The 17,343-nt window shown below is 38.1% G+C and overlaps 1 protein-coding gene across 1 annotated transcript in view; it reads left to right on the top strand.

Moving 5' to 3' along the window:
• Positions 1-17,343, top strand: part of LOC128663085 (A disintegrin and metalloproteinase with thrombospondin motifs 2-like) — a 914,348-nt gene that overhangs the window by 602,106 nt on the left and 294,899 nt on the right. Inside the window, exon 6 of the mRNA XM_053717234.1 lies at positions 9,385-9,541. Coding sequence (XP_053573209.1) covers positions 9,385-9,541 — 157 coding nt within the window. The remainder of the gene's footprint in view (positions 1-9,384; positions 9,542-17,343) is intronic.

Consider the following 17,343-nt stretch of genomic DNA (forward strand, 5'->3'; position numbering starts at 1 on the left):
AGTTATTTCAATTGAGGCTTAACAAAGAGGTCATCTGAGAATCTATCGAGCTTTTCATTGTTTTAAATTTTTTATATTTTTTTAACACACACATTTCTCTCATCTCCCTCTTTTCCTCTCTCTCTCTCTGCTATATCCCTCTCATTTCTTACTCACTCCCTCTCTTTCTCTCTCTCTCTCTCTCTCTCTATATATATATATATATATATATATATATATATATATATATATATATATATATATATATCTCCTCTACCTCTCTCCTCTCTCTTTCCTTTCTCTCTCTCCTCTACCTCTCTCCCTCTCTCCTCTCTCTTTCCTTCCTTCCTCATTCTCTCTCTCTCTCTCTCTCTCTCTCTCTCTCCACTACCTCTCTCCTCTCTCTTTCCTTTCTCTCTCTCCTTTACCTCTCTCCTCTCTCTTTCTTTCCCCTCTCTCTCTCTCTCTCTCTCTCTCTCTCTCTCACTTCTTTTGGAATCTGTTTCCTTTTTTTTTTCATTATATGTTGTATCTAATGCAGAGAACAACCTCAGAAGAGAAATTATACAGATTATTTAATTTATAGCTTTGTCACAGCAAGACAATTGATCTGGTTATAAAATAATCTTGTTAGATTTCACTTTTCAATATCACTCATGAATATTCAGTATTTTCATGATTACTACTTAAAGGGACACTGAACCCTGATTCAGATAGAGCATGACATTTTAAGCAAGTATGGACAGCACTTTTTTATTGGTGGATGAATTTATCCACCAATCGGATAAATTCAACCCAGGTTGTTGACCAAAAATGGGCCGGCATCTAAACTTACATTCGTGCATTTCAAATAAAGATACCAAGAGAATGAAGAAAAATTGATAATAGGAGTAAATTAGAAAGTTGCTTAAAATTTCATGCTCTATCTGAATCACAAAAGAAAAAGTTTGGGTTCAGTGTCCCTTTAACCTATTAGTTATTTTTCCACAAAGACTGATACAATGAATTAACTGATTACTGTTTAAAATTAAACACGCTGCATAAATTGCAAACTGTTGAATACATTCAATTAATCATGTTCTAAATTATGTTATCTTCTTGACATATAATTACAGGCTATTAACTGCAAACTTCTGATTCGAATAGTGTATGCAATTTTAAGCAACTTTCTAATTTACTCCTATTATCAATTTTTCTTTGTTTTCTTGCTTTTTTATTTGAAAACTCAGAAATGAAAGCTTAGGAGCCGGCCCATTTTTGGTTCAGTACCCTGGATAGCGCTTGCTGATTGGTGGCTACATTTAGCCACCAATCAGCAAGCGGTACCCAGGTGCTGAACCTAAAATGGGCTGGCTCCTAAGCTTTCATTCCTGTTTTTCAAATAAAGATACCAAGAGAATGAAAACAATTTAATAATAGAAGTAAATTAGAAAGTTGCTGAAAATTGCATGCTTTATCCGTATCATGAAAAAGGGTTTAGTATCCCTTTAAAGTAAAGAAGCCAGTTCACTTTTTCTACAATTTAGAAAAAGAGAGGGTGAGCTGGTTATCTATAAACAGGGGAGCTGTATTTTATCTTACAAAACAAATATTCCCTGTGGCTGTTATACATTGTCTTGTATAAATGAGCACACAAACTCTTAAGTGTTTTTATTGGATGAGACTGAAAAAGAATAGTGCCAGGACATATGCAGCATCTTTCTGTCTGATACAGTACTGCTCTAGAGAATGTTGTATCTTAGACCCTATGTAGCGGGTTTGTTTTATTATTTGTCACATTCTGGCAAACTTCAGTTACTTGACTTTTAACCCTAGCTACAGAGAGGCTAAGGAGCCGATTTATTAATGGTCTGTCTGACATGATCCGCTCTCCCTAACACTGATAGATTTGCATACTTTCAGTGTAGACCTTACATAAATAAGTTGAAATCCGATGGCTTGCTTACTTGGGAATTAACCAACATTGATAAGCTGTGCACACTAGCAAAGCAAGGATCTTACAAAATAACCAATTCGTACAACTTTATACTCCAACATTTTGAGCATGCTGGTATGCCACAGATACAGGGAGTGCAGAATTATTAGGCAAATGAGTATTTTGACCACATCATCCTTTTTATGCATGCTGTCTTACTCCAAGCTGTATAGGCTCGAAAGCCTACTACCAATTAAGCATATTAGGTGATGTGCATCTCTGTAATGAGAAGGGGTGTGGTCTAATGACATCAACACCCTATATCAGGTGTGCATAATTATTAGGCAACTTCCTTTCCTTTGGCAAAATGGGTCAAAAGAAGGACTTGACAGGCTCAGAAAAGTCAAAAATAGTGAGATATCTTGCAGAGGGATGCAGCACTCTTAAAATTGCAAAGCTTCTGAAGCGTGATCATCGAACAATCAAGCGTTTCATTCAAAATAGTCAACAGGGTCGCATGAAGCGTGTTGAAAAACCAAGGCGCAAAATAACTGCCCATGAACTGAGAAAAGTCAAGCGTGCAGCTGCCAAGATGCCACTTGCCACCAGTTTGGCCATATTTCAGAGCTGCAACATCACTGGAGTGCCCAAAAGCACAAGGTGTGCAATACTCAGAGACATGGCCAAGGTAAGAAAGGCTGAAAGACGACCACCACTGAACAAGACACACAAGCTGAAACGTCAAGACTGGGCCAAGAAATATCTCAAGACTGATTTTTCTAAGGTTTTATGGACTGATAAAATGAGAGTGAGTCTTGATGGGCCAGATGGATGGGCCCGTGGCTGGATTGGTAAAGGGCAGAGAGCTCCAGTCCGACTCCGACGCCAGCAAGGTGGAGGTGTAGTACTGGTTTGGGCTGGTATCATCAAAGATGAGCTTGTGGGGCCTTTTCGGGTTGAGGATGGAGTCAAGCTCAACTCCCAGTCCTACTGCCAGTTTCTGGAAGACACCTTCTTCAAGCAGTGGTACAGGAAGAAGTCTGCATCCTTCAAGAAAAACATGATTTTCATGCAGGACAATGCTCCATCACACGCGTCCAAGTACTCCACAGCGTGGCTGGCAAGAAAGGGTATAAAAGAAGAAAATCTAATGACATGGCCTCCTTGTTCACCTGATCTGAACCCCATTGAGAACCTGTGGTCCATCATCAAATGTGAGATTTACAAGGAGGGAAAACAGTACACCTCTCTGAACAGTGTCTAGGAGGCTGTGGTTGCTGCTGCATGCAATGTTGATGGTGAACAGATCAAAACACTGACAGAATCCATGGATGGCAGGCTTTTGAGTGTCCTTGCAAAGAAAGGTGGCTATATTGGTCACTGATTTGTTTTTGTTTTGTTTTTGAATGTCAGAAATGTATATTTGTGAATGTTGAGATGTTATATTGGTTTCACTGGTAAAAATAAATAATTGAAATGGGTATATATTTGTTTTTTGTTAAGTTGCCTAATAATTATGCACAGTAATAGTCACCTGCACACACAGATATCCCCCTAAAATAGCTATAACTAAAAACAAACTAAAAACTACTTCCAAAACTATTCAGCTTTGATATTAATGAGTTTTTTTGGGTTCATTGAGAACATGGTTGTTGTTCACTAATAAAATTGATCCTCAAAAATACAACTTGCCTAATAATTCTGCACTCCCTGTATTATCCAAATGGTTCAATTATGCAAACCTAACGGTAGAAAAGGAACTCATTAATGCTAGTTTCAATAATATACAGGCCGTAACTATTTCAGCAAATTTAAAAGTCCAGCATCAAGCCTATATAACTCCCGGTCTTCGCTCTAAGTGGGTACCGAGGGCTAAAAATATTATTTATACCACAACTAGGGGGCCAATTTATCTAAGGTCTGTCCGACATGATCCGCTCAGTGGATCATGTCCGACAGGCATCGCTGAATGCCGACAGCATATGCTGTCGGCATTTAACATTGCACAAGCAGTTCTTGTGAACTGCTTGTGCAATGCCGCCCCCTGCAGATTCAAGGCCTATCGGCCTATAGCAAGTGGTGCAAATCAGCCTGTAAAGGTTCGTGCAGATTGATGTCCGCAGCCTCATAGGTGGGTGACAAGTTAAGGAGCAGTGGTCTTAAGACCGCTGCTCTTTAACTGCTGTTTCTGGCAAGCCTGAAGGCTCACGTGGAAACAGGGGCATCAGGTAATAGCGGCCCCTAGGACTCAATGTAACAGATCAAACATAACTGATCCACTGTACCTAGTTAACTTCAATCCCCATTCAGACCTCTACCTAATGGATACTTCACCTCCAGTATTGGTCTGGTTGAAGTTAACACTATCCATGACCTCCAGCTACTTCAGTCAATCCTAACTGTGCTGGACACCTACTGCTTTATGGTCAAACCTACCTCCCATATGCCCCACCTCAGTTAAAAGTGTAACTTTCTCTGCTCAGTGCTCCAATCACTAGTGACCCTGGGTTTGCTACTGTTAGTAAACCCAGAACCACCACCACTAGTAGCCAAAGCCCCCCTTTTCGCTATTAAAAGGACATCATATACCTTGGGATTACAAGACACTTGGTATAGAATAACATGCCATCAAAGTCTAAACTTTTTAAAAAGCAAATTAACACTTTTATCAAGCTCCGAATGGAGCTTGAAGACCCGTGTTTCTGGCGAGCCTGCATGCTCGCTAGAAACAGCAGTTATGAAGCAGCGGTGACAAAGACCGCTGCTCCATAACCTGTCCACCTGCTCTGAGAAGGCGGACAGACATCGCCGGAAATCAACTCGATCGAGTACGATCGGGTTGATTGACACCCCCCTGCTGGCGGCCTATTGGCCGCGAGTCTGCAGGGGCGGAGTTGCACCAGCAGCTCACTGCTGGTGCAATGCTGAATACGGTGAGCGTATTGCTCGCCATATTCAGCGAGGTCTGTCAGACCTGATCCGCACTGTCGGATCAGGTCCGACAGACCTTGATAATTTGGGGCCTTTGTATTTTGCATTTGTTTTTTGATAGACAAATTTCACCCACCACTTGCCTTATATAAATCAGGGCTTTAGTCTTCAGCTGAAAAGGCTAACTATGGTTATATTATTAATATAAAATGCGTTCTTTTGCTGTAGTCATTTAAAAATATATTATCATCCACCTAAAATAAAAAAAAAACATAATGCCTTGTTTTTTTTCTACCTTAGCCTTTATTTCAGCAGAGAACATCTTATACTCGTTTGGTCACTTTCATTTTCCTCAAAAAAGGTCTGGGCCTAGCCCAGCTGTACCTCATATATATATATATATATATATATATATATATATATACATATACAGGGCTCAAAACGTCAAGCACTAAGCTACAAGCCAGCGCAAAATGTTACTCGACACTTTTGATCCCACCCACTACCCCACCCACACCACACCTACAAAACCCCTCTCTTTGTACATGTTTAGCCAATGTGAAACACCTTATTGTGCAGTAATTTTTTAATATTGTTTTTGTTTTATACCATAAATTAAATAATGCTACATACAGTAATAAATTAACAAAAATAAGTGCATAGCAGTTAGATACATCAACTAGGGTCATGGGGAAGACAACAGCTGGACAGAAAAGGGAAGCTGGACTGAGAAAAAGCAGATAGTGTTGACATTAATGTGAGGTCATAGCAGACCTGGAAAAATTGTTTTTTAACTATCATGCCTCATCTACCTTTCTCCACTCCCTCCTCTCTTCAATATCTCTTTGTACCCCCCTCCCTTCTCTCTCATGCCATGTCTTCTCTTTACACTCTTTTTCTTGCCTATTTCTTCACTTTTTTTCTCTCCACTCTTTCGTAACATTATATTTTTCTCCACTATCACTTTTCCTCTCCAATCTCTCTCTACCCCTGTTTATCCTCTCAGAAGTAACAGCCTAAGCACTAATGGGGGCCCTAGATGAATTCCATATCCTTGCCCTTTCATGGATATATAATATCCTTTTAGATAATATTTTTAGACATCCACTCCTAACTTTTACTCGCCACTGTTAAATTTCCACTCGCCAATGGCTAGTGGGCTAGTGGAAAAAGTATATATATATATATATATATATATATATATTTATTTATTTTTCATTTTTATTACGTTGTACTTTACTCTGGAAAACTCAGTGTAAACATTGCATCCTATTTCATAGAAGTGTTGCCAAAAGTAAACAAAAGTTTGGAATGTAATTGAATTTTTAAAAAATATTATTCCATTTAAAGGAAAAGTTAACTATCATGCTATTTTTCTAACATCATTATTATTAAATCTAAAAAATACCTTTTACAGCGCTTGGTTCTATCGCCGTAACTCTGCCTGGCTATTAATTAATTTATTTTTTCGAATGACGAATACACTGTTTTGCATTTTTATTGATCCCCCACTGGCGTCCCAACAGACTAGATTAACGCCTACAATGCTATTTATGCATGCGTGTCTCATGTATTTTTCAGCTGCAATATATGCACGTTCATGAGACACGCATGCGCATTCTCGGTATTGAAGATATTTCAATTGACGTCACCGCAGCGCAAAGTATCGATCGGCCCCAGATTTTTCAAAAAGTATATCAGGTAAAGCGGGTCTTAAAATGCCACCACTATCACTAAGTTAGTAGTCATATTGCCTTCTGTGACTTGTTGCGCTTTCTAGTACGGGAGCTTTCTAGTTCTAGTAGCGTATCAGTGACAGCAAGAACTAGTAAATACTATTATTTTTTAGATTACAGGACATTTAATAATAAATGAAAATATTTTTTATGTTTTTTACACCTTTGCACCACTTGTTTCATTAACACATAGCACAAGAACGCGCACAAATGTAAACGTAAGAGCGGGTGGGACCGGTCTTACGTGTAGAGGAGATAAATTAGGAAATGATCGGGTGGGTGGAGGAACTACGGACAAAGGTATAAAATTGACGATATAAATAAATACTAAATAATAATGTTTTTTGAAAAAAAAGATAGCGATTAGACTAATCCAATGAACATTAATGGATGGCATTATTGTGGAGGCTCTAAATTTACTTTCACTTTAAGTATTCCAAATTTATTAATTCAGAAGCATGTAGAATAAAAATAAATATGGAATTGGTAGCAATTTTTCACCTAGATTATGAGTTTTGCGCTATACCGGGTGCGTAAAGAAGTATAAAAAATGATTGTTATCGCACTTTCCATAGCGCTGCCATTGCAAGTTACTAAAAAACATGCATTAAGCTCCATACCGCAGAAAAGCCAAGGACTGAGTTTACGTGCTTGTGCATGCTTTCAACCACAGACATCAATGGAGAGACAGTGTTAGAAAAAATCTTATACCTGCAATCATGGAATAGCAAATCACTGTAACACAACCCCATTGAAGTCTATGGTGAAAAAAAAGTTATATTTAAACCTAACACCCTAACATAAACCCCTAGTCTAAACACCCCTAATCTGCCGCCCCCGACATTGCCAACACTAAATGAAATTATTAACCTCTAAACCGCCGCCACCAACATCGTCCACACTATTTAAAGCTATTAACCCCTAAACCGCCATCCCCCGACATCGCCGACACTAAATAAAATGATTAACCCCTAAACCGCAGCCCCCCACATTGGTACCAATAAACTAAATCTATTAACCCCTAAACTGCTGGCCCCCCACATTGGTACCAATAAACATAATCTATTAACCCCTAAACCGCCGCCCCCCCACATTGGTACTAATAAACTAAATCTATTAACCCCTAAACTGCCAGCCCCCCACATCGCAAAGACTAAACTAAACATATTAACCCCTAAAACACCAGGCCCTCACATTGCAACACACTAAATTAAAATATTAACCCTTAAACTTAACACCCCCTAACTTTAAATTAAACTTACAATATAATTATCTTTAAATAAATAAAATCCTACCTGTGAAATTTAAAAAAAACTAAGTTAAAACTATAAATTAAACTAACATTACTATTTTAAATAAATAAAATAAACGAAAAATAAAAAAACCTAACATTACAATATTAAATAATCCTAACACTACGGAAAAAAAACAACCTAACATTACAATATTAAATGATCCTAACACTACGAATAAAATAAAAAAAACTAACATTACAAAAAATAATAAACTCTAAAATTATGAAAAATAAAAAAGTAAAAGAGCTGAATGCCCTTTTAAGGGCAATGCCCATACAAATGCCCCTTTAGGGGCAATGGGTAGCTTAGGTTTTATTTAGACTTAGGTTTTTTATTTTGGGGGTTTGGTTGGGTGGGGGGTTTTACTGTTGGGGGGACTTTGTAATTTATTGTAGGTAAAAGAGCTGTTTAACTTAGGGAAATGGTAGTTTACTGTTAGGTTAGGGGGTGTTTTTATTTGGCGGGGCTTTTTTTATTTTTATAGGGCTATTAGATTAGGTGTAACTTTTATTATTTTGGATAATTTAATTTTTTATTTTTTGTAATCTTAGTGTTTTTTTATTTTTCGTAATTTTAGCATTTTTTTGTAATGTGAGATTTTTTTTGTAGTGTTAGGGTTATTTAAATTTGTAATTTAGGTTCTTAATTTTTTCATAGTGTTTTTTTTAATCATGTAATTTAGAATTTTTAATTGGTAATTTATTTTATGTTATTAGAATAGTTATGTTAGGTTAAGTTATATTTTAATCTTAGGATTTTTTTATTTCACAGTAAGTTTATATTTATTTTAAGATAGTTATATTGTAACTTTTAATTTAAAGTTAGGGGGGGTGTTAGGTTTAGGGGTTAATATTTTAATTTAGTGTTTTGCAATATGGGGGGCTGGTGGTTTAGGGTTTAATAGGTTTAGTTTATTAGTTACAGTGTGGGGGGGCTGGCGGTTTAGGGGTTATTAGGTTTAGTTTATTAGTTGCGATGTGGGAGGCTGGAGGTTTAGGTGTTAATACTTTATCACAATAAACCCCTTACTCTAATAACCCCTAAACTGCCACATCCCCCTACTCTTTTAACCCTGCTACTCTATTAACCCCTAAACTGCCATAACCCCCATTGCTATTAACCCATTACACTATTAACCCCATCCACCACAACCCCACTGCAATAAACCCCCTAACCTATTAACCCCACCACAATAAACCCCTTCATTCAGATAGAGCATGCATTAAAAAAAAAAAAATCATTTCCATTATCAAATTGACTTTGTTGTTTTGGTATCATTTGCTCAAGAGCAAAGAATTTACAGCTTATATACATATAGAAGTCTGTTATTGGCTGATGACTATTACATGATTTAGGGGACAGGGAAATGAAACAAAACTTTGAAATTCCTCAGATAAACTGCTTGTTTAAAATGTTATTCAACTGTGTTTTTATTATATATTTTTAAATATGCAATTGTTCTGTATGTAATGGTTCTTTTATATTTGTTGTTTCCTAAGATTATAATATATTTTTGTGTTTTATGTAGTCTACCAGTTTAATAGAAGTTGGGAACCCTTCTCAGAGTTTAGAGAATGTTTGCCGATGGGCATATCTGCAACAAAAACCTGACACTGGGCATGCTGAACACCATGATCATGCAATATTTCTCACAAGACAAGAGTTTGGTCCTTCAGGCATGCAAGGTATGTTTATACATTCACTCAAAATTAATATGGTATGAATTGTGTTAGTATATAACCCAATCCAGTGGTTCAGCAGTTTCATTTTGTTAACATTAATGAATCTGACAAAACTGAAATTAATTTCAAGGAAGGAAGCTTTAGCGAAACCTCTGAAAAAGACAAATAAATATTTTATACAGATCACTGTGCCTAGTAAGTATGCCAGTGTTCTTCATTTGCTAACCATTCTAAGTTTCCATAACCGCTTGTCAGAACTGTCTGGATATTTTCCAAAGAATCTCTCTCTACACAATTTGATTTTTAATATTCTATCTCCTCCACGGAAATCTCATAAGAGCAGGGTCATGGCTTCTCATTGATCTGTTTATATAAACATGTATTGTATTGTCATTCATATCACATACTCATTTTAAACCTTCTTCAGTGCTGTAAAATATTGTGCTAACCTACATAAGTCATAAAAATGTGACCTTAACCACTGTTGTTCCAATGATGAGCTGTTAAGGATAATTTTTTATTCTCTGGTCAGATTAATTCTTAACCCCATAACTGTAAGTATTTTCCAACCTTGTACTGAAGCCTTTTAGATTTTACATTCATTGATAGAGCAAATAATTAAAAAAAATAAAAAAAAAATTAAATTTACTTTTGGAAGTAAAAATAAGCAGGCAATCTATTATTTAAATGGGAGTAGACTTAGCCAAACAGAGGAGCAAAGGGAAATGGGAGTAGTAATAGATAACAAACTAAAGATAGGTGTATAATGCAGGGCAGTGGCTTCTACGGCTAATAAAATACTAGCATGTATTAAAAGAGGCATTGATGCAAGGAAGGAAAGCATAATTCTGTCACTATAAAAATCCCTGGTAAGACCTCTCCTTGAGTATGGAGTGCAATTCTGTGGACCAATCTCAAAAAAGTACATTGATTGCAGACCTAGAAAAAGTTCAGAGAAGGGCCACAATGCTAATAAGGAGAATGGAGAATTTAAGCTATGAGGAGAGTTTAGGCAAACTGGATCTGTTTTCTCTAGAAAAAAGGCGCTTGAGAGGGGACATGATTACTTTATATAAATATATTCAGGGCCCATATGCAGAGATGGCAGAAGCTCTGTTTACTCCAAGAAAATTGTTTGTGACAAGAAGTCACAATTTAAGGCTAGAGGAAAGGAAATGTAATCTCCTCCAGGCACATTCCTCAGTCTACATCGGTATGCTCTCATGGAATGGAACTACATCTCAACAAAGTATACTAAGAGAAAATGGTACATTTAATAATAGAAGTGAACTGAAGAATACTTTTTTCAATTGTAGTTGTCTAAAGAGATTAAAGGGACATGAAACCCAAAAAATGTCTTTCATAATTCAGATAGAGAATACAATTTTAAACAACTTTCTAATTTACTTCTATTATCTAATCTGTTTTTTGTTTTGTTTTTTTTAAATAATTTTTTATTGAGGTTGTGCAATAAAATACAACATACTGTGTTCGCCTTTCAACAATAAAGACACAGAAATTATGTGTTAGATCTGGCTGACTAGTTATGAGGCCACTCAAGAGCTCTCAAACTATATAAAAATGAAAAGAGATAAGGTAGTCAGATCTGCGCCCTCTTTTGGGTCTACGAATAGCATATAACAATCAGCGGGTAAGCACCGCTTAGGGTATGGGTTATATGCGTGTTCAAATAGGGAGGGGAAAGGGGTATTAGTAACTGGCTAAAGAGTAATAACTAGAGGTTGAGGTCTCCAAGGGACTCTGCCATACTAGAAATGCTAGGGGTATACTATAATTGGGAGGGAGGCCTTCACATGAAAAAGGCTTACAGATACATGGACTGTGTAAATATCTATTTATCCGGGGCAACCAGGGCCAATAAGGTAGTATAATAGGTAGAGCTAACAGTGCTTTATAACCAGACAGTATAGTTTTTTAATTATATGTATATGTAACTTGGTGTAATGTTACTGGAGGTATTCTATTCCTTTTATATGATGAATATATTTTCTCTTCTGGTTAGACCTCTAAGTGTCTCAACTAAGAGCGAGCAAAATATAGTTGTGTGCAAAAGAGAGGGCAGTAACCTATGTTAAGTCTTAAATAAGCCGCAAGTGCTACCGAGGTAACTAATATAATATAAAATGATGGCTATACGCGCAGGGATTCATGTAAGAAGTCAAGTGCTTCAAATTTTAATGACATCTTTTGGGTATATACAGTAAAGTCAATTTATTTACATATACCTTTTTATAGTAAGATGTGACTGATACTATTGTAGCCAAATCTCAGTCAATAACATCACCAAACTCCTCTGGACTGACCACCACTGCATACACTTCTCCTTCAACAAACCCACCACCCACCTCCGACAGCACCACCCCGCCCCACAGAAAACTGGAACAACATCACCCAAGATCAACTACACCGCACCCTAAACAAATCCTCCCCTCCTACTTCCACAGACGCCAACTCCTCCGCCCGCAAACTCCACCTCTGGATTACAGACTGCTCCAACACCCTCGCCCCCCTAAAAAAAACGTCCAGCCGCCAAACCACCAACAAGGCCAGCTGGTTCACCCCGGCCCTTCAGGACTCCAAACACCACTGCAGACAATTGGAAAAAGCCTGGAGATCCAGCATGACCCTGCTGGAAAAAGTTGCATTTTAGGAAGAAATCACCACCCACCACCACCTCATAAAAACCGCCAAAAAAAACAGCCATCCAAGACAGAATCAACTCTAACACACACAACAGCAAGGAGTTGTCCTCAGTCATCAAGGAATTCTCTAAACCCAACAGTGACACCACCAACATCCCACCCTCCCAAGACCTCTGCAATACCCTTGCTGCCCACTTCCACCACAAGATCCTCAACATCTATGACAGTTTCACACCTCATAACTCAACCTCCACCACCCACTCCCCTACACCCAACGACACCCCTCCCCAAATTTGCCCCCCTGCACCACACACAGACTATCTGGAGCCCCCTCACCGCAGAGGACACCCTTAGAATCATGAAATCCATCCACTCTGGTGCACCCTCAGACCCATGCCCTTATCACATATTCAACAAAGCAAGCGACACCATCGCCCCTGAACTCTGCCGGACCATCAACTGCTCCATCCCGGATGTCTGGAAGCACGCAGAACTGAAACCCCTGCTGAAGAAATCCTCAGCAGACCCCACAGACCCGAATAACTACCGCCCCATCTTTCTACTCCCTTTCCCGGCCAAAGTCATAGAGAAGTCCATCAACTCGCAACTTATCAACCACATTGAGGCCAACCACACCCTGGACCACTCCCAATCCGGATTCAGAAGCAACCACGGCACTGAGATTGCCCTCCTCGCCACCACAGATGACATCCGCGCCATGCTCGACCGAGGTGAAATTGCCGCCCTCATCCTCCTAGACCTCTCAGCAGCCTTTGACACTGTTGACCACAACACCCTCCGCACCCGCCTACATGATGCCGGCATACGCAGCAAATCCCTGAAATGGATCACTTCCTTCCTCACGGGCAGGACCCAGAAAGTCAGACTCCCTCCCCTTCTCCTCCAAAACCCACACCAGTCAACTGTGGTGTACCGCGAGGCTCTGTATGGAAGTATCTCTATCTAGGAACTTCGACTTTCCTATAAACTGTGATGGATTAAAATGTAGTATTCATACTTTGTGCGCAAGATTAATAATAATAATCTAAAGCAAGCAATAGTATGGCAGACCTCATTGTATGACCTATGTTTAAGGGGATACATGCACATTTAACTAAAGGGGATATTCTTATACTTGATTGAAGAGTGCTTACATACATTATACATACATAGATAAACCTCACAAGTAGTTCTTAGACAGGGGGGCACAAAGCATTATTAACCCTGAAGGCACACATTGTTCACGAAATATGAAGATATACCATCGGACACCATAGGCTAACAGCCTGGATTGAATAGAATGAGCTAAAATAGTAGTCGGACCCTCAATTAATCATCAAACTAAGTAGCTGTCATTAGTAAATGGAGGGCCATTTTAAAAAAAGCGCTACGAGTCACACATCTGCGCTGGAATAGGGGAAATTGTCCAAACCTATGCAATAATTTGAGGTAAGTCTAAAGTTGTAGGATCGCTTTTGGAATAGGGTGCGCGGATCTAACAACTCAAGTTTATAATTAGGCATAAGATTAGGGAGCTAACAGTCTCCTATATGGTGCTGCAAAAGACTGAGATCATCCATCTTGGAATGACATTATCCAATCCCTTTTCGGGTGCTTCCAATCTTGCTTCCATATCCGTAAGGGCTCAACATGAAGGGTGTTGAGATTAGGTGCCTTCGAAAATATTGCTCAATGTGGATCAGAGCCACCGAGGATGGAGACCGTAGGTAGGCAGAAGAGTCCGGGGCCGTGGTGGGCCCTACTAATGAGGACTTCATAGAGAATTTTGCGACTTTAGTCGACGCTAGGACATTTGGTAACTCACTGTATTGTAGCAGGAGTTTAGCCGTATCTACCCACCTCGGCGTCTGCTTTCTAATAGTTGGGCTCTCAATCTCCAGAGCGGCGAAGACAAGTGTATCAACGGGGCCTCCACTACTGCCATGTCACAACTGTGCCTCCTGCGGCTGTCTGCACAACCCCTCCCATGGGGCCGTGGCGAGTGGAGCAATCTCGATCGCACTGCGTGAGTGTCCAGAGCGGCTAGGCTGTAAATCACGAACCATTTCAGTCACCATTTGTACCTCCCACCTTTCAGGGTGGGCTTTTAGAGCTGACAATATCTGCGCAAAGTTACTATCCATTTTCCGATCTAATGCGATCAAGAGGGCCTGTATTCCGCTGTGTGAAGACTCCTCCATAGTAAGATGTAGTTGAACCCCTCAAAAGTAGTAGTGGGATAGTTCTGCTTAACCCAGCAGACAGGGGGGGGGTTATGTAGATGGTAGAAGACCGCCGCCATTTCTGTCCAAACGTCACAAACACGGAACTTTAGTAGTAAATTTCATAAAATGGGTATCAGTAAATTCAGCTCAGTCTTATAAATTCTAGTACACCCAAAGTACAATACGGACTTTCCAATCGCAGAACTGATAATTTATATGCTGACTTTAGAAAGTCCGGAGCTTCTGTGTTTAGTATCTGGTCATGGCAGCTGCTAGGACACGCCCCCCATCTAATCTGTTTTATTCTATTGGTATCATTTGTTGAAGGAGCAGCCGTGCTCTACTGGTTTCTAACTGAACACATGGGTGAGCCAATGACAATCAGTATATATATGCAGCCACTAATCAACAGCTAAGACCTAGGTTCTCTGCTGCACATGAACTTTCCTAGATAAACATTTCAGCAAAGGATAGCAAGAGAAAGAAGCTAATTAAATAATAGAAGTAAATTTGAAAGTTGTTTGAAATTGTATTCTCTATCTGAATCATGCAAGAAAAATTTGGGTTTCATGTCCCTTTAAGCTTTACTTTTATGAAGCTTTAACTTTATTCCCAGTGGTTTTCAGTGAGTTGTCCATTCAAAAAAACATACTTTTCTAAACATATTTTATCTGATGAGGCAGTTTCAGAAATACCTCTAATTAACACAAATATCCATAATAGCAAAAAGTCACTGATTAATGTAATTTTTTTAAAATATTTATTTGGGTTGTACATTGTAATCAACAGGCTGTGCATTATTTAATGTTATACATTCAAACTCTTTGTTATTCCAGATGTAACATAAAACACTATTTAGGGTTCAAAAACAATGGGTTCCAATTTAAATTGGTAATAAAAATAATAATAAAAAATATATCTTGTACTTTACATAGAAGAAATAACCTTCAATCCATACTATAACCCCCACACAGTTCATTTGAATTCCAATGTAGTGTATCACAAAGCTTTTCACAAAGTGTTCAAGTTTTAACTCATTGAAAGTCATTAGAAATCTGTGCTATAACTTACTTATAACAAGCTTTTCATATACATTTGTGGAAACATAACTTCCCCTTTATGTTGCATGGTGGAAAATTACAGTGATATTCCAATCCATCACAATAAAATAAGCGATAATCACATTAACACTGGAAATATTAACAAAAGTAAAAGGCTCTGGTAAAGTTATTGTGATTGCTCATACAGGACCACAAAACTGGCCTTTTTAAATTATATATTCATACTATTTCAGGACTTTTTCCGAAGAACATAGTTTTTGTCCATAGACAAAACACATTAATGTAATTTTATATGTACATATTATACAACGGCCTAGAGTCATAAATGCTATATTAATATCTGTTTTATACTCTTTTACTATTGGTTGTTCGTGAAAGTTAAATATTTAACTATATTAATTGGCCAGTTATATGTAATGTATTCAGCACTCGAGAACCAATAGAAATGCGAGAATACATAAATCACAATCGCAACATTGGGAGAAGTGTTGTGCAAACAACTTCATGCAATGCCTGTATGTATTTAATGTTTGCATTAGTGTAATTGTAATTTGCACTATTTTCGTTATTGAAACTTAGATTTTTATTCTAAGGCATGTCATGGTTTGTGCTAGTGGGGTGTTTGCTCAAGTTACATTGTACAAGTTTTCAAAAATATCAAGATTATATGGATAAGTAACGGATGCCATTTTTAAGGAACAGTATTTTGTGTTGTGACAATAACAAATATATTTGGAGGTTGTGAAATTAATGTTATCTATTTGTTAAAGATACAAATTACAAGATTATTGTTTATCGGTTTTGAAACTGTGTTCTGTGTTTATTATTATTGTAAAATATAACACTTTTAATAGTTACTAATACATTCAATCTAAAGGTCATGATTCATAATATCCACAAATACACTGCAGTGCATTAAATTAAACAAATAAATATTTGTGTAAGAGAACAATATGTCAGCACAGTCTTGCAAAACAGCAACTTATGTATTAGCAGTGTATAAACACCTCCCATACATTTTGGCACTTTAGTACCAAGTTAAAACAACTCTGCAGCTGAAGTTAGACAAGTATATAATCCTGTATAAAAAAAGAAGTTTATAAAGCTACACATTTCAAATAAACCAATTTTACCGCTGTAATAAATTAATGCAATAGTCATATTCAAGCTGTAGTTATTCGATCATATTATTTCCCAGTCACTTAGGGCCCTATGATTTAAAGCTCTTCTCTCAGGTGAGATGATCTAAAGCTCTCCTCTAGGTGAGATGGTCTAAAGCTCTCCTCTCAGGTGAGATAATCTAAAGCTCTCCTCTCAGGTGAGATGATCTAAAGCTCTCCTCTCAGAAGAGATGATCTAAAGCTCTCCTCTCAAGAAGAGATGATCTAAAGCTCTCCTCTCAGGTGAGATGATCTAAGCTCTCCTCTCAGGTGAGATGGTCTAAAGCTCTCCTCTCAGAAGAGATGATCTAAAGCTCTCCTCTCAGGTGAGATGATCTAAAGCTCTCCTCTCAGAAGAGATGATCTAAAGCTCTCCTCTCAGAAGAGATGATCTAAAGCTCTCCTCTCAGAAGAGATGATCTAAAGCTCTCCTCTCAGGTGAGATGATCTAAAGCTCTCCTCTCAGGTGAGATGGTCTAAGCTCTCCTCTCAGGTGAGATAATCTAAAGCTCTCCTCTCAGGTGAGATGATCTAAAGCTCTCCTCTCAGAAGAGATGATCTAAGACGTCACATCCGTACAGTCATGTCCCTCAAAGAATTAAAAACATTTTTTTTTAACTTGCAGGATGTTTATCTCACTATGCAGGGTTCAGTTTTTGAAAGAGAAATAGGTCTAAAATCTCAAATACTTTGTAT

The sequence above is a fragment of the Bombina bombina genome, chromosome 6 (assembly GCF_027579735.1).
Source record: "Bombina bombina isolate aBomBom1 chromosome 6, aBomBom1.pri, whole genome shotgun sequence".
In the NCBI taxonomy this organism is placed as follows: domain Eukaryota; kingdom Metazoa; phylum Chordata; class Amphibia; order Anura; family Bombinatoridae; genus Bombina; species Bombina bombina.